Source organism: Schistocerca cancellata, chromosome 8 (assembly GCF_023864275.1).
Source record: "Schistocerca cancellata isolate TAMUIC-IGC-003103 chromosome 8, iqSchCanc2.1, whole genome shotgun sequence".
Taxonomy (NCBI): Eukaryota; Metazoa; Arthropoda; class Insecta; order Orthoptera; family Acrididae; genus Schistocerca; species Schistocerca cancellata.
Window position 1 is genome coordinate 141114745 of NC_064633.1, and position 27740 is coordinate 141142484.

General features: G+C 42.2%; 1 protein-coding gene across 1 annotated transcript in view; it reads left to right on the forward strand.

The window, feature by feature from the left end:
* Window positions 1-27740, forward strand: part of LOC126094455 (dmX-like protein 2) — a 355200-nt gene that overhangs the window by 237106 nt on the left and 90354 nt on the right. The window contains exons 47-50 of the mRNA XM_049908834.1: window positions 1923-2147; window positions 3710-3965; window positions 20154-20352; window positions 26835-27093. Of these exons, the coding sequence (XP_049764791.1) occupies window positions 1923-2147; window positions 3710-3965; window positions 20154-20352; window positions 26835-27093 (939 nt within the window). The remainder of the gene's footprint in view (window positions 1-1922; window positions 2148-3709; window positions 3966-20153; window positions 20353-26834; window positions 27094-27740) is intronic.

Below are 27740 nucleotides of genomic sequence, written 5' to 3' on the forward strand. Positions count from 1 at the left end.
TTTGATAACTGATTTGAGTCCCTCTTTCATCGTAGACTTTGAAATGGTCCATAATTCTGTATCTACTTCTAAAGCCAGCTTGTTCTTTCCCCTGTTTAAAATGTAACTTAAAAAAAATGTGGCACTGAAGATAACTTTGGTGAATATCTTTTACAGTACTGAGAAGTGGCTGATACGTCTATAATGTTTTATCTCTTGCCCATCTCCTTTTGTTCTGCAAGAGAATAATTACTACAGCATTGTTCCAGTTTTGGGAAACCATTGTCCACTATAAACATTCTGTACCCAATTTTCCAAATTCTATTTGTGTTACTTTACTTCCAGCATTAACTAAATCATCATCATCTCCAGGTATGTTCTCATTCTTCATTCCTTATCTAACAACATGTAAATTGTACAAATATGGAAATTTTTAAAACCTCATTCCTAAATGAACAAATTACTCTGCTGATCACTTGAGAGGTTTTCTTCAATCATTTGGCATTATTTCCAGATTGCCATTGTTAAGTTATTGAATGGTTTGTACATCTTGTTCATTTCTTGAACTGTTCTGATGTTTGAAGAAGTCTTGGAATGTTTGTACAGTTTTCTCTCTTGATACTGTGCCATCTTCGATCTCAATTATTGTAATTTGGTGCCTACTCAGTGTAAGTTTCTGTTTTGTCTTCTTCATATTCAGTTTTTTGTGTTCCCCAAATTTATGATCTGTGTTCTCTCATTCTCGTGGAGAAATTTCCAAGTAGTTTGGTTTAATTTGACAAATTCTATTATGTTTCTATTATAATTTGCTTGAAACTCTTACCTTTTCTTTAATAACTGGCTTGTTCGTTGTGTGATTTTCTTTTCTGTTGCTCTCTTCACAGTTGTAACATCATCTGCTATTTGCGTGAACACTTTTTTAATATTCATTTGTTTAATCTTCTTTTTCTTAAGTGAGGAACTTCTTGTTCAGTTTCATCTCAGATATGTCCACAGTCTAAATAAATTCTCATTATCTACCTTTTTTCCTTCTTGCCAGATGAGTTGGTTTCTTTCAATTTTTATTGGGCAGCATTAAGTCTATATTCACCCAAAATTCCAAAGTCGTTTTAAGACCATAACTCTATGTATACATTATTTATAGTTTGATTAATATCACAGATGTTTGATAAATGTCACAGACATTGCAGGATTCTTGGACAGAATGGCAGTACTTGCTTTAAAATTAAACAAAAGCTGATATTTAGAATCGTTCAAGTCTGTGCATCAACATGCTCACTTTGAGGAGTTAAGATATCTACAAAGAACTGTAGAAGCAGACAAATGGCAGCCCATTCTACAACAAGATGAAAATGAAGTGACTTGATTGTGGAACTGGAACAAAATGTAGAAACTGATGAAGTAGAATTTTCTGATAGAATAGTAAAATGTTTGTTATTACCACATAGAAGCTGGCTTGGCAAGGATCAAATGGACCTAAACAAATATTGGCTATATTTAATCAAATTTTTTATTTTAATGAGAAGGAAATTGTGAGACAAACACTGTTTGTGGACTGCAGTTTATGTTGTTTCAAGTTTTACTTATTGTTATAAATTTTTTCATTTACTTAATTCTAGGTAATATACAATGTATTATTTAGTATTGGAGGGCAGCGTAGAGGGTAAAAATCGTAGAGGGAGACCAAGAGATGAATACACCAAGCAGATTCAGAAGGATGTAGGTAGCAGTAGGTACTGGGAGATGATGAAGCTTGCACAGGATAGAGTAGCATGGAGAGCTGCATCAAACCAGTCTCAGGACTGAAGACCACAACAACAACAACATACAATGTATTCGGCATCATTTTGTCTCCTATGTGTATCATTCAAAGTGTAAACACTCTGTTTTGAATTTCATTGAGATTGAGTTACCATTAATACTGATGTATTTTTATATTACAGTCTCAAACAGGCAGCGTAGACAAAGATGTTAACACAGGAAATACTGAGAGCAGCATGTGGACTACAATGACCAGTCTCACCAAGCAGCGCGTACGCCTCAATATGCGGCTTCTTGGTCAGTTTGGCAGTTCCCCAGGTACACCAAGTATGAAGGAAGACAAACCAACGTACAGGGAACAATTTCTGTCACCTGAAATGTCAATGGTCTCTTATTATCTTATGAAGGTATGCAAATTTTATGTTTTGTTTTATTTTAATGTATGAGATTTCACTGTCTTTGCTGTAAAGAGAGCAAAGCAATTTGTGCAGTACATATCTCAGTTTCCCTCCAGTAAAAATAAGACTTTAAGAAATTAATTTGGCATAATATTAAATTAACATAATGAATGACACCTTTTGCATCTAAAAAAATTAAGACTAAATTTTATTACACAAAGTGGTCCAAAGCTTATAAGGTAGGAATAAAATTGGTAAGTTACTTAAATAGTGCATAATTATAACGTTCTTTAAATTGTATGCTCAAATGTTCTTTTTCTACTTTACCATTTGCCAGAATTTGAAAGCTAGCCTTTAAATTGTGATAGTGAATGTAATTAAGAAATCTGTCCTATTTCCTTCATGTTTTCTGTATTTGTGGAAGTGTTCGGTCTGTAATTCATCTGCTTCTGATGCTCTGTATTGGCACGACCCTTTATACATCAGACCTTATTCAGATATTACCACTGTGAGTGATAATTTACTGTTGACTGACATGGAAGCAGACAGTTATTCTCTATGAATGACTGCCACTGTAGCACTCCCTTTCAGAAGCATATTTATTTCTTTTAAGGCATCTGCTTGGAATCTTCCTATTGTAAATCCATTCCTTCTTAAAACAATTCTATTTGTCACTTTTGCTTCTATGATGTTATGTATTTTTAAATCTTTTTTAGTTCTTGGCCCCTACTTGTTGTTAATTTCTGTCTTGAAAATATTTCATCTGTTTTGTTAAGCTACTGCTGTTCATTCTGTAGAAATGTTCAAAAAATATCTTCCTTCTTTTCCTCGCTGTTTCTGTTGGTTTTTTTTCTGTTTTTTTTTTTATATACTTCTTCACTACTACTTAATTTCTAGGTGTGTGTGCGCTTCACAATGGCTCAAAAACTTTCCTTACAATTCTTCTCTCTTCATCTCTTTAGCACTTCTATTTTTCTAATTAGTACTTCAGTACTAGTCTTTCAAATGCATGGAGGCTCTCTATTTTACCACCATATTGCAGTGTTTTATTTTTTCCATTTTTGATGCATATTTCTGGTTCTAAATATCCTCAGATATTCTGTATGCTCTGTTCAGAAGATCCCTTAATTTATTTACCAGAAACAAAAGGACCTAATCTGCTGCAGTGTAAGCATCTGTTAATTTCTGATAATTTACACACACACACACACACACACACACACACACACACACACACACACACACACATGTAGCTTAAAAATGTTTTAGACACACTTCCACAATTATAAAGGAGTTATGTGTGGAGTTTACTTCCTATTGATATGAAGGACTTTATTAGAAACAGAGTGCTACATTGAATTGGGCATGAATGCAGGAAGGGATAACTTCCACTTAAAGAAGAAGAAACAGTTAAAACGCAGGCAGTTTTTAATTAACACTCTTAAGGAACAAAAAAGATCTTCAACATAATTTTTTTTTTCCATTGGCTTAATAGTATTTATAATTTTACCTCCGATGTGGGTGTACTTTTCCTCTGAGTGTGTTTCTAAAAAGCCCATGTTTATTTGCAGCCACAGTTGCCGACAGAAGCATCACAAGTGGATTATGATTCAGCAGATTCTGCAGAGAGTGATGTAGAGGAACTTGATGAGGAGGAAGATGTATTTGAAGGGTCAGTCACTGGGAAGGAGACAGTTGTGAGAGAAGACAATACTGAACACTGTAACCCCAACAGTTACTCATGGTGTGTGATTCGACTTGCTCTGATGAAGCTACTACAGTACCAACTTCAAGACTTCCTCAATGTCGCTGGCATTGAAGCATCAGGTAGTACAGTAGTACATAAATGATGGTCCCATTGTGGTTGACAGCATTAGGCTTTTAACATGGTCGGCATCCAATTGGCTGAGGACTTTTATACTTCGCCCAAGAAATCAATTGATTTTCAACTGTGCAATTACTTCCTTGACCAGAATCATAATATGGAATATAGGTGACACAGCCTGTCATCTGTCTACTCTTCAGCTGTACCCTTCAGTCTGCTCTCTCTCTCTCTCTCTCTCTCTCTCTCGCTCTCGCTCTCGCTCTCGCTCTCTCTCTCTCTCTCTCTCTCGCTCTCGCTCTCGCTCTCGCTCTCGCTCTCTCTCTCTCTCTCGCTCTCTCTCTCTCTCTCTCTCTCTCTCTCTCTCTCTCTCTCTCTCTCTCCCACCCCCTCCCTCCCCTTCCCTCCCCTTCCCCCCACAAAACACATCATTGAACATGTTAAATCCTATATGTGTGCCATATGAGATAAGTCAGCAATATTGATCTTACCACTTCTTACCACTTATTATGGTTTTTAATTGTGAATTCATGTAATATGTACAGTCTATCAATATGATGTAAATACATAAAAGGGGTTAGTTTTCCTGAAGAAATTTATTATGAATATTGACTCAAATCCTTCATACTTCCTTTATAATTTAATGTCATGGATTAATTACTGCTATATAGCATTACTCTGTGTTTTTTTTTCTTTTGTTGGTGCATTGTGCAGTGATGAATAAAAGTCACGTGGAAATTGGTTCAGTAGGTGGTAAACACATTATGGGGGTACAACAGTTGGATTTCTTAGGTGAAAAGTTATCAGATTACAGCTGTTCTGTTCTGTTTTGTGAAGAATTCCAAGATTTGATGGGAAAAAGACAGTTGCACACTTTTTCAACTGTATAGTTGGTGGCGAAGCAGGCATAAATGTTCCCTCCTAATTTTCCTTTATTGACTGAACTATTAAGTGTGAATTTTACTTTTTATGCCTGAATTCAAGAATTGATGACAATCCAGATAAAGTCTTCAACTTGAGAAACATGACTTGTTAAATCTGGAAATACTAGGACCTCAGTTTTGTCATCTTCTTCAGGGTTTGGCAAGTTATGTTACAATTATTTTAGGGTGTTTTCTTAAGGAGCAGTTCCTTTGAGTAACACTTGTTTAAAGTTATCATTATCTGTCTGTGGGTTAAATTTGGCTTTCATTGATGGGTGGGAGAAACATCCCATTTATTTCCCAAATTTTCAACAGTGTTTCTATAAAATTGAAAATGTTATCTATCAAACTATTAGTGCCGCAAATTGCCATATCTTGTCAAAAGAACAGCGTGCGATTGACTGTAGTTATGTGTGCTAATGCTTAAGACGTGCACTGTTACCCCTTACAAGCCAGTAGCTAAGTGGAAAAGAAATTCACTAAGAAGTCCTCTTGTCCATCAGAAAAACCACCAAAGCATCTGTGTTTCTGAAGACATATTTCATGACTGCTTTTATGATAAGTTTGTTTTAAAAGTTGAGAACTACATTGTATTCAGTGGGTTGCTGAGGGAAGATTTTTGTTTGTATTGGGCAACACATCATCTCAACCCAGTGGAAATTCATTGAAAATTTGGGAAATAAAAGGGATATTTCTCCCACCCACCAATAAAAGCCAAATGTAACCCACAGACAGAGGAGGCACTGATGACTTTAAACAAGTGTTACTCAAAAGAACTGCTACTTAAGAAAACACCCTAAAATAATTGTAACATAACTTGTCAGACCCTCCCACAGAAGAACCCCAAAAGTGCCCCACTTGTGACAGGATACTTTCCGGGACTGGATCAGATTCTGAATGTGGCTCTCCAGCAGGGATACGACTTCCTCAAATCCTGCCCTGAATGAGATCCATCCTTCATGAAGTCCTCCCCACTCCACCAAGAGTGTCTTTCCGCTGTCCACCTAACCTTCGTAACCTCTTAGTTCATCCCTATGAAATCCCCAAACCACCTTCCCTACCCTCTGGCTCCTACCCCTGTAACCGCCCCCGGTGTAAAACCTGTCCCATGCACCCTCCCACCACCACCTATTCCAGTCCTGTAACCCGGAAGGTGTACACGATCAAAGGCAGAGCCACGTGTGAAAGCACCCACGTGATTTACCAACTGACCTGCCTACACTGTGAAGCGTTCTATGTGGGAATGACCAGCAACAAACTGTCCATTCGCATGAATGGACACAGGCGGACAGTGTTTGTTGGTAATGAGGATCACCCTGTGGCTAAACATGCCTTGGTGCACGGCCAGCACATCTTGGCACAGTGTTACACCGTCCAGGTTATCTGGATACTTCCCACTAACACCAACCTGTCTGAACTCCGGAGATGGGAACTTGCCCTTCAGCATATCCTCTCTTCTCGCTATCCGCCAGGCCTCAATCTCCGCTAATTTCTAATTTCAATTTGCCGCCGCTCATACCTCACCTGTCTTTCAACATCATCTTTGCCTCTGTACTTCTGCCCCGACTGACATCTCTGCCCAAACTCTTTGCCTTTACAAATGTCTGCTTGTGTCTGTGTATATGTGGATGGATATGTGTGTGTGTGTGTGCGCGAGTGTATACCTGTCCTTTTTTCCCCCTAAGGTAAGTCTTTCCGCTCCCGGGATTGGAATGACTCCTTACCCTCTCCCTTAAAACCCAAATCCTTTTGTCTTTCCCTCTCCTTCCCTCTTTCCTGACGAGGCAACCGTTGGTTGCGAAAGCTAGAATTTTGTGTGTTTGTTTGTGTGTCTATCGACCTGCCAGCGCTTTTGTTTGGTAAGTCTCATCATCCCTTTTTCGCCTTTTTTCACACCAGATCTCCATTTGATTTCTAGTTTTACCTTTATCTCTCCCCATATATTTTTATATTTATTTTCATTTTCATTTCAGCCTCGTGTTCCACTTTCCACCTTCTAGTACCATGTCACCCTCACAATACCTCCACAACGACCCCATTAAGTTTTATTTACATTCCCTCCGCAAACATGCCTTCGCCCTAGCCAGATTACACTCCCATATTTTATTTTCTCAGGCTTGTCTGACATTTGGCATCACCCCCAAAGGCCTCACTCTTAAAGTTCCCATCTCTGGCTGCAACCCTTCTTTCCATCAGTCCCTATACCAGTTCCAAACCGAACAATCCATTGCCCTCACCCACCTAATCCTTCACCTACACATCCACTCAGCCAATCAACACACCCATCAACTCCTGTCCCTAATAAAAGTCCTCAATCTTTCCTCTCCCACATCCACACCGGTTGTTCAGAGCATCCTCCTACAGGCCAACCGCAAATTAGAACAGCATGCCACCCTCCACCTTAAAAAACTATCCAATCTCCTGGTTTCCCACCTCCGGAAAGGCAACTCACTCATCCTTCACAACCATTCCAGCAAACCTCAACCTCCTCTCATTGCACACAAACCTAGTCTCTCCCATCTACTCAATCTCCCACTTCCAGCTCCACTCCCTCCAAAACCTCAAAATTCCAATCAACACAATCTGGAACCACAACACCCCAACTCAGTAGTTAACCTCTCCTCCAAACCTCTCTCCCAATCCGAAACCTCTGTCCTATCCAAAGGCCTCACCTTCAGCCCCACTCCCAGATTTAACCAAACAGCCCTTGTCAAAGATTTACTGTCCTACACCCGTACTCTCTGCTGGAAATATCACTTTGCCACGAAGAAAAATGATCCTAATCCTACTCCTAATGATCCAACTCCCCAAGATACTATCCAAATTAAACCATGCCTGGAACAGTTCCGTCCTCCGTCACAGCGGGACCCACCTCCTCTTCCTCAAAATCACCCTCTCCTAACCTTCCAGGAATTTCTGACTTCCAGCCTTGCCTCTCAATCCTTCTTAAAAAACCTTAATCCTACTCCCAACATCACCACTGCTGAAGCCCAGGCCATCCGTGATCTGAAGGCTGACCAATGCATCGTCATTCTTCCGGCAGACAAGGGTTCCACGACTGTGGTACTTGATCGTCGGGAGTACGTGGCTGAGGGACTGCGTCAGCTTTCAGACAACACTACTTACAAAGTTTGCCATGGTAATCCCATTCCTGATGTCCAGGCGGAGCTTCAAGGAATCCTCAGAACCTTAGGCCCCCTACAAAACCTTTCACCTGACTCCATCAACCTCCTGACCCCACCAACACCCCGCACCCCTACCTTCTACCTTCTTCCCAAAATTCACAAACCCAATCATCCCGGCCGTCCCATTGTAGCTGGTTACCAAGCCCCCACAGAACGCATCTCTGCCTACGTAGATCAACACCTTCAACCCATTACATGCAGTCTCCCATCCTTCATCAAAGACACCAACCACTTTCTCGAACGCCTGGAATCCCTACCCAGTCTGTTACCCCCGGAAACCATCCTTGTAACCATTGATGCCACTTCCTTATACACAAATATTCCGCATGTCCAGGGCCTCGCTGCGATGGAGCACTTCCTTTCACGCCGATCACCTGCCGCCCTACCTAAAACCTCTTTCCTCATTACCTTAGCCAGCTTCATCCTGACCCACAACTTCTTCACTTTTGAAGGCCAGACATACCAACAATTAAAGGGAACAGCCATGGGTACCAGGATGGCCCCCTCGTACGCCAACCTATTCATGGGTCGCTTAGAGGAAGCCTTCTTGGTTACCCAGGCCTGCCAACCCAAAGTTTGGTACAGATTTATTGATGACATTTTCATGATCTGGACTCACAGTGAAGAAAAACTCCAGAATTTCCTCTCCAACCTCAACTCCTTTGGTTCCATCAGATTCACCTGGTCCTACTCTAAATCCCATGCCACTTTCCTTGACGTTGACCTCCACCTGTCCAATGGCCAGCTTCACACGTCCGTCCACATCAAACCCACCAACAAGCAACAGTACCTCCATTATGACAGCTGCCACCCATTCCACATCAAACGGTCCCTTCCCTACAGCCTAGGTCTTCGTGGCAAACGAATCTGCTCCAGTCCGGAATCCTTGAATCATTACACCAACAACCTGAAAACAGCTTTTGCATCCCGTAACTACCCTCCCGACCTGGTACAGAAGCAAATAACCAGAGCCACTTCCTCATCTCCTCAAACCCGGAACCTTCCACAGAAGAACCCCAAAAGTGCCCCACTTGTGACAGGATACTTTCCGGGACTGGATCAGATTCTGAATGTGACTCTCCAGCAGGGATACGACTTCCTCAAATCCTGCCCTGAAATGAGATCCATCCTTCATGAAATCCTCCCCACTCCACCAAGAGTGTCTTTCCGCCGTCCACCTAACCTTCGTAACCTCTTAGTTCATCCCCATGAAATCCCCAAACCACCTTCCCTACCCTCTGGCATCTACCCCTGTAACCGCCCCCGGTGTAAAACCTGTCCCATGCACCCTCCCACCACCACCTATTCCAGTCCTGTAACCCGGAAGGTGTACACGATCAAAGGCAGAGCCACGTGTGAAAGCACCCACGTGATTTACCAACTGACCTGCCTACACTGTGAAGCGTACTATGTGGGAATGACCAGCAACAAACTGTCCATTCGCATGAATGGACACAGGCGGACAGTGTTTGTTGGTAATGAGGATCACCCTGTGGCTAAACATGCCTTGGTGCACGGCCAGCACATCTTGGCACAGTGTTACACCGTCCGGGTTATCTGGATACTTCCCACTAACACCAACCTGTCTGAACTCCGGAGATGGGAACTTGCCCTTCAGCATATCCTCTCTTCTCGCTATCCGCCAGGCCTCAATCTCCGCTAATTTCTAATTTCAATTTGCCGCCGCTCATACCTCACCTGTCTTTCAACATCATCTTTGCCTCTGTACTTCTGCCCCGACTGACATCTCTGCCCAAACTCTTTGCCTTTACAAATGTCTGCTTGTGTCTGTGTATATGTGGATGGATATGTGTGTGTGTGTGTGCGCGAGTGTATACCTGTCCTTTTTTCCCCCTAAGGTAAGTCTTTCCGCTCCCGGGATTGGAATGACTCCTTACCCTCTCCCTTAAAACCCAAATCCTTTTGTCTTTCCCTCTCCTTCCCTCTTTCCTGACGAGGCAACCGTTGGTTGCGAAAGCTAGAATTTTGTGTGTTTGTTTGTGTGTCTATCGACCTGCCAGCGCTTTTGTTTGGTAAGTCTCATCATCCCTTTTTCGCCTTTTTTCACACCAGATCTCCATTTGATTTCTAGTTTTACCTTTATCTCTCCCCATATATTTTTATATTTATTTTCATTTTCATTTCAGCCTCGTGTTCCACTTTCCACCTTCTAGTACCATGTCACCCTCACAATACCTCCACAACGACCCCATTAAGTTTTATTTACATTCCCTCCGCAAACATGCCTTCGCCCTAGCCAGATTACACTCCCATATTTTATTTTCTCAGGCTTGTCTGACATTTGGCATCACCCCCAAAGGCCTCACTCTTAAAGTTCCCATCTCTGGCTGCAACCCTTCTTTCCATCAGTCCCTATACCAGTTCCAAACCGAACAATCCATTGCCCTCACCCACCTAATCCTTCACCTACACATCCACTCAGCCAATCAACACACCCATCAACTCCTGTCCCTAATAAAAGTCCTCAATCTTTCCTCTCCCACATCCACACCGGTTGTTCAGAGCATCCTCCTACAGGCCAACCGCAAATTAGAACAGCATGCCACCCTCCACCTTAAAAAACTATCCAATCTCCTGGTTTCCCACCTCCGGAAAGGCAACTCACTCATCCTTCACAACCATTCCAGCAAACCTCAACCTCCTCTCATTGCACACAAACCTAGTCTCTCCCATCTACTCAATCTCCCACTTCCAGCTCCACTCCCTCCAAAACCTCAAAATTCCAATCAACACAATCTGGAACCACAACACCCCAACTCAGTAGTTAACCTCTCCTCCAAACCTCTCTCCCAATCCGAAACCTCTGTCCTATCCAAAGGCCTCACCTTCAGCCCCACTCCCAGATTTAACCAAACAGCCCTTGTCAAAGATTTACTGTCCTACACCCGTACTCTCTGCTGGAAATATCACTTTGCCACGAAGAAAAATGATCCTAATCCTACTCCTAATGATCCAACTCCCCAAGATACTATCCAAATTAAACCATGCCTGGAACAGTTCCGTCCTCCGTCACAGCGGGACCCACCTCCTCTTCCTCAAAATCACCCTCTCCTAACCTTCCAGGAATTTCTGACTTCCAGCCTTGCCTCTCAATCCTTCTTAAAAAACCTTAATCCTACTCCCAACATCACCACTGCTGAAGCCCAGGCCATCCGTGATCTGAAGGCTGACCAATGCATCGTCATTCTTCCGGCAGACAAGGGTTCCACGACTGTGGTACTTGATCGTCGGGAGTACGTGGCTGAGGGACTGCGTCAGCTTTCAGACAACACTACTTACAAAGTTTGCCATGGTAATCCCATTCCTGATGTCCAGGCGGAGCTTCAAGGAATCCTCAGAACCTTAGGCCCCCTACAAAACCTTTCACCTGACTCCATCAACCTCCTGACCCCACCAACACCCCGCACCCCTACCTTCTACCTTCTTCCCAAAATTCACAAACCCAATCATCCCGGCCGTCCCATTGTAGCTGGTTACCAAGCCCCCACAGAACGCATCTCTGCCTACGTAGATCAACACCTTCAACCCATTACATGCAGTCTCCCATCCTTCATCAAAGACACCAACCACTTTCTCGAACGCCTGGAATCCCTACCCAGTCTGTTACCCCCGGAAACCATCCTTGTAACCATTGATGCCACTTCCTTATACACAAATATTCCGCATGTCCAGGGCCTCGCTGCGATGGAGCACTTCCTTTCACGCCGATCACCTGCCGCCCTACCTAAAACCTCTTTCCTCATTACCTTAGCCAGCTTCATCCTGACCCACAACTTCTTCACTTTTGAAGGCCAGACATACCAACAATTAAAGGGAACAGCCATGGGTACCAGGATGGCCCCCTCGTACGCCAACCTATTCATGGGTCGCTTAGAGGAAGCCTTCTTGGTTACCCAGGCCTGCCAACCCAAAGTTTGGTACAGATTTATTGATGACATTTTCATGATCTGGACTCACAGTGAAGAAAAACTCCAGAATTTCCTCTCCAACCTCAACTCCTTTGGTTCCATCAGATTCACCTGGTCCTACTCTAAATCCCATGCCACTTTCCTTGACGTTGACCTCCACCTGTCCAATGGCCAGCTTCACACGTCCGTCCACATCAAACCCACCAACAAGCAACAGTACCTCCATTATGACAGCTGCCACCCATTCCACATCAAACGGTCCCTTCCCTACAGCCTAGGTCTTCGTGGCAAACGAATCTGCTCCAGTCCGGAATCCTTGAATCATTACACCAACAACCTGAAAACAGCTTTTGCATCCCGTAACTACCCTCCCGACCTGGTACAGAAGCAAATAACCAGAGCCACTTCCTCATCTCCTCAAACCCGGAACCTTCCACAGAAGAACCCCAAAAGTGCCCCACTTGTGACAGGATACTTTCCGGGACTGGATCAGATTCTGAATGTGACTCTCCAGCAGGGATACGACTTCCTCAAATCCTGCCCTGAAATGAGATCCATCCTTCATGAAATCCTCCCCACTCCACCAAGAGTGTCTTTCCGCCGTCCACCTAACCTTTGTAACCTCTTAGTTCATCCCCATGAAATCCCCAAACCACCTTCCCTACCCTCTGGCATCTACCCCTGTAACCGCCCCCGGTGTAAAACCTGTCCCATGCACCCTCCCACCACCACCTATTCCAGTCCTGTAACCCGGAAGGTGTACACGATCAAAGGCAGAGCCACGTGTGAAAGCACCCACGTGATTTACCAACTGACCTGCCTACACTGTGAAGCGTACTATGTGGGAATGACCAGCAACAAACTGTCCATTCGCATGAATGGACACAGGCGGACAGTGTTTGTTGGTAATGAGGATCACCCTGTGGCTAAACATGCCTTGGTGCACGGCCAGCACATCTTGGCACAGTGTTACACCGTCCGGGTTATCTGGATACTTCCCACTAACACCAACCTGTCTGAACTCCGGAGATGGGAACTTGCCCTTCAGCATATCCTCTCTTCTCGCTATCCGCCAGGCCTCAATCTCTGCTAATTTCTAATTTCAATCTGCCGCCGCTCATATCTCACCTGTCTTTCAACATCATCTTTGCCTCTGTACTTCCGTCCCGACTGACATCTCTGCCCAAACTCTTTGCCTTTACAAATGTCTGCTTGTGTCTGTGTATATGCGGATGGATATGTGTGTGTGTGCGAGTGTATACCTGTCCTTTTTTCCCCCTAAGGTAAGTCTTTCCGCTCCCGGGATTGGAATGACTCCTTACCCTCTCCCTTAAAACCCATATCCTTTTGTGTTTCCTTCTCCTTCCCTCTTTCCTGACGAGGCAACCGTTGGTTGCGAAAGCTAGATTTTTGTGTGTATGTTTGTGTTTGTTTGTGTGTCTATCAACCTGCCAGCGCTTTTGTTTGGTAAGTCTCATCATCTTCCTTTTTATATATATATATATATATATATATATATATATATAAAGATGATGAGACTTGCCAAACAAAAGCGCTGGCAGGTCGATAGACACACAAACATACACACAAAAATCTAGCTTTCGCAACCAACGGAGGGAAGGAGAAGGGAAGACAAAAGGATATTGGTTTTAAGGGAGAGGGTAAGGAGTCATTCCAATCCCGGGAGCGGAAAGACTTACCTTAGGGGGAAAAAAGGACAGGTATACACTCGCGCACACACACACACACATATCCATCCGCATATACACAGACACAAGCAGACATTTCTGCTTTCGCAGAAATATATATATATATATATATATATATATATAAAAAAAATAGAGGGAAACATTCCACGTGGGAAAAAATATATCTAAAAACAAAGAAGATGTGACTTACCAAACGAAAGTGCTGGCAGGTCGATAGACACACAAACATACACACAAAATTCAAGCTTTCGAAACAAACGGTTGCTTCATCAGGAAAGAGGGAAGGAGAGGGAAAGACGAAAGGATGTGGGTTTTAAGGGAGAGGGTAAGGAGTCATTCCAATCCCGGGAGCGGAAAGACTTACCTTAGGGGGAAAAAAGGACAGGTATGGCACATCATTTTAATCTCACGGTACCTTCCCCAATAAAGGATCAGTTTTCTTTATTTTGCAGTCTCAATTCTCTACTTACCACAAAAAATAACAGCACGATAACCTTCACTTCACATCCACAATGTAAAAACTGACAAGCTAAGTTAAGAGTGCCCCTTGTACAAAGAAATACATATATCAAACAAAACTAAGATTATTGAGCTACTTCTCTCAAGTATTGTATGAAAATAATTTCTGTTGAACACTATTTCAGTGATTAAACATGCATAAACGGGTCATATGCAGTCCATAAGCTATGTAGTTGTCCACATGCTTCCATAAGTGTCAAGAATGAAATGAAAGCAGTTTGGTTTTATTCAGGATTCCTATACACCATATTATTCCCCACTCTTGTGGTTACAGATCCCTATTTTTCAACATAATATACGTTCAATGCTACAGCCTTATGCTACTGTACTGGGAGGGCCTGTATGCCTGCAAGGTGCCACTCTACTGGTTGACGTTGGAGCCAACATCTTGCTGCATCAGTAACCTCTCCATTATTCACATACTGCTTCCCTCAGAGTACATCCTTCGTTTGCCTAAACAGATGCAAGTTGGAAGATGCAAGATGTGGGTTGTATGGTGGATGAGGAAGAACAGTCCAATGAAGTTTTGTGAGCTCCTCTCAGGTGCGGAGACTTACTTGGTGGACGAGGGTGTCAGCATTACTAACAGAGACATTCAGTTGAGCAGCAAGGTGTTTGATTGTGATCCTCAATCACCTTGAATGAGAATGTCTGCACTTTCCAACATTGCAAGAGTCATTGCAGTTTTCGGCCAGCCAGCACATGGGAGATCAGACAGGTTTGTGCACCTTATTGCAATGATGGCAGACGCATTGCCCAGTGACTCTTGCTTTTGTTCACTGCCAGATGTCGATAGACATTCTGCAAGCACTTACGAATCTCTGTGATGCTCTGACGTTCCACAAAACGATACTTAATGCCAGCTCTCTGCTTGGAATGCACCTTCATTACAGGTGCAATTTTGTAGGTTTCATATAGTACCACTTCATGAAAGAGTAGGGGCAAGGAAAAAATCGTTGCACTACTTATAATGACAATAATGTGGAAATAATAGATTGCTACTCACCATGTAGGGGGCAGGTTGAGTCACAGATACATACTTACTTCTTGACTCTCCACCCATTGAAGGGCCTTGGCCTGCATCACAATATCCTGCTGTTCTATCCGGTCTGTGACTTTCCGTCTCCATCTTCTGACATCTAGCTTTTTCACGTCGTCTTCAATTCCGTCCACTCATCTCTTTCTGGGATCTCTCTTCCGTTGTTGTCTGTCTCCAGCCTTGCCACCAAAAACCCTCTGTACATATTTTGTCCTCCTCTATTCTGACCATATGTCCTGCCCACTCAAAAAGTTGTTCTTTTTCTGCCGTTGTATGGGTGCACCAACCTTCTTGATTGTACACTCCTGGAAATTGAAATAAGAACACCGTGAATTCATTGTCCCAGGAAGGGGAAACTTTATTGACACATTCCTGGGGTCAGATACATCACATGATCACACTGACAGAACCACAGGCACATAGACACAGGCAACAGAGCATGCACAATGTCGGCACTAGTACAGTGTATATCCACCTTTCGCAGCAATGCAGGCTGCTATTCTCCCATGGAGACGATCGTAGAGATGCTGGATGTAGTCCTGTGGAACGGCTTGCCATGCCATTTCCACCTGGCGCCTCAGTTGGACCAGCGTTCGTGCTGGACGTGCAGACCGCGTGAGACGACGCTTCATCCAGTCCCAAACATGCTCAATGGGGGACAGATCCGGAGATCTTGCTGGCCAGGGTAGTTGACTTACACCTTCTAGAGCACGTTGGGTGGCACGGGATACATGCGGACGTGCATTGTCCTGTTGGAACAGCAAGTTCCCTTGCCGGTCTAGGAATGGTAGAATGATTGGTTCGATGACGGTTTGGATGTACCGTGCACTATTCAGTGTCCCCTCGACGATCACCAGTGGTGTACGGCCAGTGTAGGAGATCGCTCCCCACACCATGATGCCGGGTGTTGGCCCTGTGTGCCTCGGTCGTATGCAGTCCTGATTGTGGCGCTCACCTGCACGGCGCCAAACACGCATACGACCATCATTGGCACCAAGGCAGAAGCGACTCTCATTGCTGAAGACGACACGTCGCCATTCGTCCCTCCATTCATGCCTGTCGCGACACCACTGGAGGCGGGCTGCACGATGTTGGGGCGTGAGCGGAAGACGGCCTAACGGTGTGCGGGACCGTAGCCCAGCTTCATGGAGACGGTTGCGAATGGTCCTCGCCGATACCCCAGGAGCAACAGTGTCCCTAATTTGCTGGGAAGTGGCGGTGCGGTCCCCTACGGCACTGCGTAGGATCCTACGGTCTTGGCGTGCATCCGTGCGTCGCTGCGGTCCGGTTCCAGGTCGACGGGCACGTGCACCTTCCGCTGACCACTGGCGACAACATCGATGTACTGTGGAGACCTCACGCCCCACGTGTTGAGCAATTCAGCGGTACGTCCACCCGGCCTCCCGCATGCCCACTATACGCCCTCGCTCAAAGTCCGTCAACTGCACATACGGTTCACGTCCACGCTGTCGCGGCTTGCTACCAGTGTTAAAGACTGCGATGGAGCTCCGTATGCCACGGCAAACTGGCTGACACTGACGGCGGCGGTGCACAAATGCTGCGCAGCTAGCGCCATTCGACGGCCAACACCGCGGTTCCTGGTGTGTCCGCTGTGCCGTGCGTGTGATCATTGCTTGTACAGCCCTCTCGCAGTGTCCGGAGCAAGTATGGTGGGTCTGACACGCCGGTGTCAATGTGTTCTTTTTTCCATTTCCAGGAGTGTATTTTGGGCCATATATCTTATGCTGAAACTTTCTGTCCCAAATGCTTTTTTAAGGTCTTAATAGCATGTATCACTTCCTCCTGTGTGGGTCCTGGTGTTAAGACCTCTGGTCCATAATAAGTTATTTCTGCCAGTTCTCATTCTAATCCTTCTACTTCTGGATTCAGTAACTCTTCGAAGTATTCTGTCCATCTGTCAAGTGTTTTATTACTCTCCCCTATCAAATTCCCTTCTTTACTGCTACACATATTTGTTGTGGCTTGAAACCTGCCTTTCCTTCTTTAATTTTTTGGTAAAATTCATATATTTGCTTGTCTTCTCCTAGCTGTTCAATATCTTCCAATTTTTTTCTTTTCTAGTGCTCTTTTCTTCTGTCTGCAAACCTCTTAGCTACACGGCACTTTTCATTATATTCATTCATATTTGCTCTTGTTCTTCTCTGAAATAATTCCATTCATGCTATGTTATGCTTCTCAATTCTTCAATCTGCCTTCCTGTGAGCCCGTACATGTCCCAAAACCTCTCCAGCTGTCTCGAGGATTGCAGTCTTGCATCATTTCCACATTATTTCTACACATTCATTTGTCATGTCGGTATCGTTTTTAATCCCCTCTTCTATTTTCATCTGATATGCTCTCCGTATTTCTTCAAACTTCAGTTTCTTAATGTCAAAAATCTCTTGTTGGTGGCCTGTTTGTTTACTGAGTAGTATATCCTTTGCCTATACTTAATTCTCACTAGATCATGGTCTGAACTGCAGTCAGCTGCACATTGGCTTCTAACATCCATTATGTGCAATCTGTGTCTCCGATCAACCAACATATGGTCTATCTGATTTCTGGTTGTCCATCTTGAGACATTCATGTTTCTTTGTGTATCTTTTTGTGTGGGAAACATGTACTGCTGAAACTCATGTTTTCACTTATAGCAAAATCTACAACCCTAAGTCCATTGTCATTTGATATTTCACGGAGGCTTTGTCTTCCTATAGTTGGCTGATGGGCCTCTTATTTTCCTGTTTTTGCACTCGAGTCTCCAATTAATATCTTAACATCATGTTAGGGTGCCTGATCAACAACTGCTCTACCTTGTTACAAAACTCATTCTTCTGTTGTTCATCTGCCTCCTCTGTAGGTGCATGTACATTTATTATTGTTGTGTTGGAAAATTTTCCCCTTAATCGTAACATGACTGGCTCAAAGTGTATCACTGTATGTTTCAGTTCTTTAATAACCACAAAACCTGTTCCAAAGGTATTTGTTCTCCTGTCACTATAGAACGAAATTTCCTGAGTCCATTATGTCACTTCCCTTCCACCTGATTTCCTGGAGAGCCAGTATTTTTATACCATAGTCGTGTACTTCTGTTAGCAGGTGATGTAGGGCTCAAACTTGGTATAGGCTTGGCACATTCCACATTCCTGTGTACATATCTCATGTTGTTTTTTTTTGTGTGCTGGGGTTGTCATCAAAATATCTGGCCAGCTTATTCCTTTGTTAGCATTCACAACAACTGATTTTTCCAAGGGAGTTACCCTTACAGCTTACCAGATTGTTGGCTCCATTTTCAGGGGAACATCCTTATCCTCTGTAGATCCCTCTACTGACTGCAAGGCAGCAGTTGATGGTTCGGGGTTCCTCTTCCTTTCTTCTAAGCCATATCTGGGGAGTCACCCGATGGGGGATCAATAACCCCACAGGGGTGAGTCGCAGATAGGCACAACAAAAAGACTGTCAAACAAAATTGTTCATCCAAAAAGGCCTTCATCAGAATTAGGCAAAAAAAACACACACACACACACACACACACACACACACACACATACATACACACGCACGCAAAACCATAGTCTCTGGCTGCCGAGGCCAGACTTCATATCTAGGGTATTCGGAAATTCCCATGAAAAATTTTTAGGGCTTGTAAAGTGGAGTGAGTAAATGGTATTTTGAATTTGAACCTATGTTCAGAAACATACCACTTCCATACTACAACCATTTGAAGATATGCTGGCAATGTGACCACTTTCTCAAGCAGTTGGTTTGGCATGACCCAGTACATCACTTGTTTCACAATTCCACTCATTAATAGCCAAAGAAATTGCTCATGTACTTGTTGACCAATCCTCTTCAAATTATGCACTACAGCCTCTTACAATTTGGGTGTGCGGCATCTTCTGCAGCATCACAGTCGCGCCTGTTGATTGTGAAGGTACCCTTTCTCAAAGCCGTTGCTTAATTGTGGCAAAAAGGGGTATGTGATGGGGTCTGACATTGTGGAGAATGATCCTGATAAAGGCAACAAGCAGCTTTTCCATTGGCGCAAGCTTCACCGTTCAGAAGGTTCATGTCAGTGTATTCTGCAAATGTATGCTGAACCATGTTGCACTCGCCTGGCATATTAATGAGGCTTAAACCAGGTCAGAGAGGTAGGATAGTTGTCAAATGACATCCACCAATCTGATGTAACCAGCCCTACCATAACTACCCTGTTGTATATGTACCTAACAGATATATTTTCGAATGGCTGTAGCATGGAAATGGTACATTTCTGGATGTGAGTTCCTATTCAAAATATTATATACTTACTCCCTTCTACCTGTCCCAGGAATTTGTAATGGGAATTATCGAACACCCTGTATACTTACAAGTCGTGAGCAGGTTTTTTCAGCCTTACCCCCTCCGTGGAACTGTTACTAGTGCAGACCACAAACATCTCAAACCCCCATCCCCCCATGCCCCTCCCCACCTTTTGCCAGCTATGCCACTGTGCCACTGAACATACATATCAGTAATTTCACACAATAAGTGAGTTACTGTTTAAGATATGTGTGTGTGCACATTGTACATCTGGCTTCTTTCACCCTAAAGTTTTTGGATTAGTTGTGGGTGTTTGAACCCTGATCTTCTTTGAATAGTTATGGTTTGTGTGTGTGTGTGTGGGGGGGGGGGGGGGGGCAGGGGGGGGGATATTTTCGCATTTTGTAGGCAACATTTAACTTTATAATAGATGTAGCAGCACTTTCATTTAATTTACAGTGTTCCAACAGCTTATTTCATTACAAAGTACCCTAGTTCTTTCTGTTATAATTTACTCAAAATTCCAATTTTGTTTGTGGATAAAAATAGGAAATAAAATGGAAAAACTGCTAAAATGAAATTTTTTGCAGAGCTACCAGTATGCAGTCCCCTGATACATGGTGTCTTGCGTGTTGTATCCCAGTGGCAGGATATCCTCAATGATGAGCTTGAAGCTCGGCGTCCTCCACCACTCAATTATATACCAGGTTGTTATGTGGAGACGGGAGTGACAGGACCAGCTATTCACAAGTACCGTTCACTGTTTGAGCCACAAAATACACCATTTCAGTAAGTTCATCACATATACTAATTTCAGCAAAAACAAATAATGTTTAATGTATGAGCAAAACATCCTGATTGATTTTATGTTAAAAACTGATCTCATCATTTACTTCCTTGACAAGAGAGCATAGGTCACATTTAATGGTCAGTTTTGTAGTTTCATAGTGCAGTATTGGTTCTCATCCTTTTATCTTCCTAAAACTTGTTTACATTTTCACCATTTTGTGTGTTTAATGAGTTATTTATATATAGCTGAGTAAGTTGTCAAAGGAAATTCAGTGCACACTACTGTTCACAGTGTGTAGTGATTTGGGTAGGATGTAGTTGGAACATTCATACCTAGTATCCTGTGGAACTTGCAGAAAAAATAGGATGTTGTTGCATCTTTTTACATACATTTTCATTGCAGTTTGAAGCAGCAGGCAATATTCTGCAGTACTGCTTAAAATTATCACTATGATATTGGAAATCTCAGGATGGAAACAATGAGCTTGAAGTTCAGTGTGACAGTGAAGTCTTATAGTTGTGTATAACAGATGTAGGTGTGGTTGGAAACAACTTGAACCTGCTGAGTATATACTGGGATGTATATGGATTCATTGTAAGGGGTAGACAGACAGACAGACAGACAGACAGACAGGCAGACAGACAGTCATGCAAAATACTTTTGAACACGTTTTCTGAAAATTGCCTTGAGCAACTAGCTCATCAGCCCACATGCAATGGAAATATTGTAGACTTTGTAGTTACAAATAGGCCGGACCTTATCAACAATTTGAGTGTAGAAACGATGATTAGTAATCATAATGTCTTTATAGCAACTATGATTACAAAAGTTAATAAATCATTCAAGAGGCTAGGAGAATGTTTCTACTAGATAGAGCAGATAAGCAGTTATTAACATCTCACTTGGATAGTGAATTGGCATCACTTAGTTCTAGTAAGATGGATGTAGAGGAATTATGTGCAAAGTTTAAGCAGATTGTAAATCGTGGTCTGGAGTGTTATGTGTCTAGTAAGTGTATAAAAGAGGGAAAAGACCCACCATGGTGTAATAACGAAATTCGATAGATGCTGAGGAAACAGGTTGTTGCATTCTTGGTTCAAATGAGAGTGTGTAAATGACGACAATCAAAGGTTATTAGAGATTCCTGTGAAAAGATCTATGTGCAAGGCATACAACTACTACTACCACACACCTCTGCAAAAGATTTGGCAGAGAACCCGAGAAAATTCTGGTTATATGTAAAATCACTAAGCAGGTCTCAGGCTTCCATTCAATCTCTTGTTGAGCAGTCTAGTGTGGCAGCTGAAGATGATAAAACAAAAGCTGAAGTTTTAAATTTCATGTTCAAGAAATCATTCACTCAGGAGAATTGCATAAATGTACTGTCATTTGACCATCGGACAGACCCTTTAATGGATGACATTCTAATAAGCGTACCTCGCATAGAGAAAATTCTGAAAGATTTGGAAGTAAATTAACCACCTGGTCAGTAGCGAATCCCAGTTTGATTTTACAGGGACTACTATACATCATTGGCCCCTTCCCTAGCTTGCATTTATCATGAATCTCTCACCCAGCGCAAAGTCCCAAGTGACAGGAAAAAAGCACAGGTGATGCCAGTTTACAAGAAAAGTAAAAGAACACACCCACAAAATTACAAATCAATATCCATAACTTCTGTTCACTGCAGAATCCTTGAACACATTCTCAGTTTGAATACAATAAACTTTCTCAAGACTGAGAATCTTATGCACATGAATCAGCGTAGTTTTACAAAGCATCATTCATGCGAAACTCAGCCTGCCTTTGGATATACTGAGAATTATGAATGAAGGGCAGTATATTCACATATTTCCCAAAAGAATTTGACATGATGCCCCATTGCAGGCTATTAACAGAGGTACAAGCATATCACAGATATGTGTATGGTTCGAAGACTTCTTAAATAATAGTACCCAGTATATGGTATTCGATGGCGAGTGTTCATCAGAGACGAGGATATCATCAGGCGTGCCCCAGGGAAGTGTGGTAAGACTGCTGTTGTTCTCTATATACATAAATGCTTTGTCTGACATGGTGGGCAGCAATCTTCTGCTGTTTGCTGATGATGCCAGGGTATATGCTAAAGTGTCGAAGTTGAGCGATTGTAATAAGATACAAGATGACTTGCAGAAAATTTCCTGTTGGTGTGATGAATGGCAGCTATTGTAAATGTGGAAAAATGTAAGTTAATGCGGGTGAGTAGGAAGATCAAACCTGTAATGTTTGGATACAGTATTACTTGTATCCTACTTGGCATGGTCAATTCATTTAAATATCTGGGTGTAACATTGTAATGCAGTATGAAGAGGAATGAGCATGAGAGAACTATGGTAGGGAAGGTGAATGGTCGACTTAAGTTTATTGGGAGAATTTTAGGAAAGAGTGGTTCACCTGTAAAGAAGACGGCGTATAGGACACCGGTGTGACTTATACTTGAGTTCTGTTTGAGTGTTTGGGATCCGTATGTGGTCGGATTGAAGGAAGACATATGAAGTTCACAGTACTGACTATTTCACAGTACTGACTGTTGGCGGTAAAACAAAAGATAAGAAAAAATTCATATTTTTGTTCACTGCACTGAACCCTTAATTCATATATAACTTTTTGTTAAATTGAAATAGTTCCTGGCATGGGCAACAGGTTTCGGAAAATATGTGCAGAACAAAAAATGTAAATTTATATGTCAGTCCACGGCAGTTGAATGTGTAAACATGTAAATCTATGTGGGCCATATGCAGTGTGTTAAATTCCAGTGATTCTAAGTCAAACACTGAATTTTAAATTCTCAATCAGCACCTTATTTTCTGTACATGACTTCAAGCATCATTCAAAGGGGCATCAAATGTTTCTCTAATCTATTTGAATCACTTACATTAGAAAGGCAACTAGTATGAAATTTGTAAATTTCTATTTTCTCTCAATTATGTTTCCGAGTGGTTCAATGCATTGTTAAAAGGAACCTGATTGCACGATAACACGTGTCTGCCGATTCTATTAATTTTCTATTTGCAGCAGGTAGGGACCTAGTCCACGACATGTTAGTGGAAGGAGGAACGATATGACATTGTTGAACTCATAAAATATTCCTCAAAAACCAGTAACAAGTTTTCCATTGTTCAAATGAAGAGGGATTCTTTTATTGACTACAGTTCCTGGTGACCTACATTCTGTAAAAGAAACTACCTGAGTGATGATTCGTATGGTAAAGTCGACCCTCAACATCTGGAAAGGCTTTTGATTATTTCCAAATACCATGAAATGATCTTTTCAGCTGAAAATTCACCTAGTGCTACATGCAACATGAATAGTTTTGGCTTTACAGTGGACACTTTTAGACTGAGAAAAGTTATACAACATTTGCAACTGCCTCCCAAGAAATCCTTTAAGTAACAACAAAATGGATGACATCAAGAAATATTTTATCCGTATCCCTAAAGACAAGATGCAGGTTTGGTATGCAGTCGCATCATGGTTGTCAACAATGGCATCTGAGATGTAGATGGAGGTGACTGAGTAATATAACCATGAAAAACATCAAATACTATTCAGAAATAGCTAACAATAATTTTCTTACAGTAAAATACAGTTATTTGTACAATTCTGTTTTAAAACAAGTAACTTAACCCTACAATTAATTTGAAAACGCTGTGTACTGCAGAAGGGGAACATGTCCAACACCAACAAAATCATCCACTTGTTTCCCCCCATGGGATATTTGACTTTTACATGTATATAATAAGCAAATATACCTACATCAAGAAACCGGGAATACATGTCAGGAGATGACAATGAATACAATCAATTTATGACAACATAATTTAATCAGATAGCTAAAAAGTCTACACACCAAGCGGCGGCAGAACACCCACATAAAAGAAGGCTGTAATTAAGCAAGCTTTCAGAGCCAGTGGCTCCTCCTTCAGGCAGAAGGGTTGAAGGGGAAGAAAGAGGGGTGAAAAAAAAGGACTGGAGAGGTCTAGGAAAAGGAGTAGATTTCAGGAAAGTCATCCAGAACTGCGGGTCAGGGGAGACTTACTGTGCAGTAAGCTTGTCTAATAACAACCTTCTTTTATGTGTGTGTTCTGCCACCACTTGGTGAGTAGATGTTTTTTTTCTATCCATTTAAATTATGTCAGGAGATGAATTACATTAAACTAGTTTTATCCAGTTATTTGTCTCAACTGTAAAATTAGGAAATATAGACATGTTGCCTTTTTACAAAAAGCAATTCATTTGATTTCTTAGTTTCAGGTAAATCATCTCACAAAATATATATTAGCAAGCTTAGAAAATCTAACACCCAGTTTCTTCTGCCCTGTTCCTGTATAACACTTGTGCACTTACTCTGTAAGTGATTAACTTTGATGTGATATTTTGTATCAGCAGCATTTTGTTCCTTCGAAAATGCCATAATGCTTAAATGCCTAAGGTCAAAAGAAATTAGTAAATATTTCTGAACAAGTACTACAGCAGAATTATGAGTGGCCACTATATTATTTTAAAAAAATGGCATCTTGTATAGCATTTTAGACATTGCTGCTGCTTGTTTCCAAGTGGCTACTTCATTATTTTGAGTGTAGAATGTACAGGGCTATTACAAATGATTGAAGCGATTTCATAAATTCACTGTAGCTCCATTCATTGGCATATGGTCACAACACACTACAGATACGTAGAAAAACTCGTAAAGTTTTGTTCGGCTGAAGCCGCACTTCAGGTTTCTGCCGCCAGAGCGCTCGAGAGAGCAGTGAGACAAAATGGCGACAGGAGCCGAGAAAGCGTATGTGGTGCTTGAAATGCACTCACATCAGTCAGTCATAACAGTGCAACGACACTTCAGGACGAAGTTCAACAAAGATCCACCAACTGCTAACTCCATTCGGCGATGGTATGCGCAGTTTAAAGCTTCTGGATGCCTCTGTAAGGGGAAATCAACGGGTCGGCCTGCAGTGATCGAAGAAACGGTTGAACGCGTGCGGGCAAGTGTCACGCGTAGTCCGCGGAAGTCGACGAATAAAGCAAGCAGGGAGCTAAATGTACCACAGCCGATGGTTTGGAAAATCTTACGGAAAAGGCTAAAGCAGAAGCCTTACCGTTTACAATTGCTACAAGCCCTGACACCCGATGACAAAGTCAAACGCTTTGAATTTTCGGCGCGGTTGTAACAGCTCATGGAAGAGGATGCATTCAGTGCGAAACTTGTTTTCAGTGATGAAGCAACATTTTTTCTTAATGGTGAAGTGAACAGACACAATGTGCGAATCTGGGCGGTAGAGAATCCTCACGCATTCGTGCAGCAAATTCGCAATTCACCAAAAGTTAACGTGTTTTGTGCAATCTCACGGTTTAAAGTTTACGGCCCCTTTTTCTTCAGCGAAAAAACGTTACAGGACACATGTATCTGGACATGTTGGAAAATTGGCTCATGCCACAACTGGAGACCAACAGCGCCGACTTCATCTTTCAACAGGATGGTGCTCCACCGCACTTCCATCATGATGTTCGGCATTTCTTAAACAGGAGATTGGAAAACCGATGGATCGGTCGTGGTGGAGATCACGATCAGCAATTCATGTCATGGCCTCCACGCTCTCCCAACTTAACCCCATGCGATTTCTTTCTGTGGGGTTATGTGAAACATTCAGTGTTTAAACCTCCTCTACCAAGAAACGTACCAGAACTGCGAGCTCGCATCAACTATGCTTTCGAACTCATTGATGGGGATATGCTGCGCCGAGTGTGGGAGGAACTTGATTATCAGCTTGATGTCTGCCGAATTACTAAAGGGGCACATATCGAACATTTGTGAATGCCTAAAAAAACTTTTTGAGTTTTTGTATGTGTGTGCAAAGCATTGTGAAAATATCTCAAATAATAAACTTATTATAGAGCTGTGAAATCGCTTGAATCATTTGTAATAACCCTGTATTTCATTTTGAAAATTTCAATAGTACTTTGTTCAAGTCTGTTCTGGAAAAAAAGCATATACTGTCAACATGAGTACATGATTTGTTTCCTAGTCCTGTAAACCAAGCAGACTTATTCACTGGTAAATTTGTTGGTGGTTTTAGTTTGCATTAAAACTCCCCCCCCCCCCTTTCCCCCAAAACCCCTCTCCTTTCCAATGATAGTGTCCTCACCCCTCCCCTTCTCCAGTGTTTCTGCATCATTTACTTTTACAGCCAGCGTAATCCCACTTGTGCTATATATTTGGTACAAGTGCACATATCTACTAGAGTCGTAGGTGCTAGTGAATTACTTGTTTATCCCTCATTTACTATGATTATTTTTTCACATTCAGTACCTGAATTTTCATTCTTATATCAATGGGAATCATTTCTTTAATCGTTAGCCCCTATGCCAGGAAAGAGTTTATGTGCTACTCGTTTCTCAGTGTGCAAATATGATCTAATTTAATTGCATTATTTGTCCTTTCCAGCACAAGGCATGCATCAGCTGCTCCAGTTCGGCGTCTTTGGTGCTATTTGGTACGGCAAGAACCAGTTCAAGATATATTCATACGTTCTGTATTTGGCAAGCGTCGATCTGTAGCTTCAATTATGGAGCCAAGTGTGACAGTTACAGATAGCGTACGCACTTCAGATGAGAGAGCTTCCGATTCATCATCATCATTTGCAGAATTGGTGAAGATTATTCACAAGGATCAGGATTCTATATCTGCATTTTGTCTCAATCAGGTTGGCACTATGTAGTGTAATATTTGTGAAGTAGTTGAATAATCCTAAAGATGATAAACCTTACAATTTGGATACCTTTTTTTGTAGCGAATATGGTAACTTTTACATTAAAATTACATGGCTAAACATGGCGTTGAAATAATGTAATCCATAAGCATCTCTTGTTTTGTTTGTGTACATACTTTCCTCAAGTGTTATGTCTACTATAAATTCATATCTGAATAAAGACAGTTTGTAATAATGAAGTGCTAAAGAAAGTTGACTTGTTACTGGCTGAAACTTGGAAGCAGTTCACTGTTTCAGCAGTGGCTGGTTCGACTGGAACATGCTGGCAGATTCTGCTGAAATTATTTTATTGCCAGCTTTTCTCACTGTCTCATTAGCTTTCTAATGTCGTAGCTTTAAAAAAATGTTTGGAATGTTATATAAGAAAAAAAGTGTGCACCATTTGCATTTCTTTGGATGTGTGAGCTTAGATTCAAGGGGAGCAGGGAGTGAAAGAATAAGCCTTATGAAACTAAAAATAAATACTTTACTACAAAATAAACCTAAGACAATAATCAAAATAAAGGCTGTCTGTTTGAAAGTGCCCAACTTTGCATACATGTGGAATCAAAATCTGTTGCTCCATCTGCATGGCATGGTGT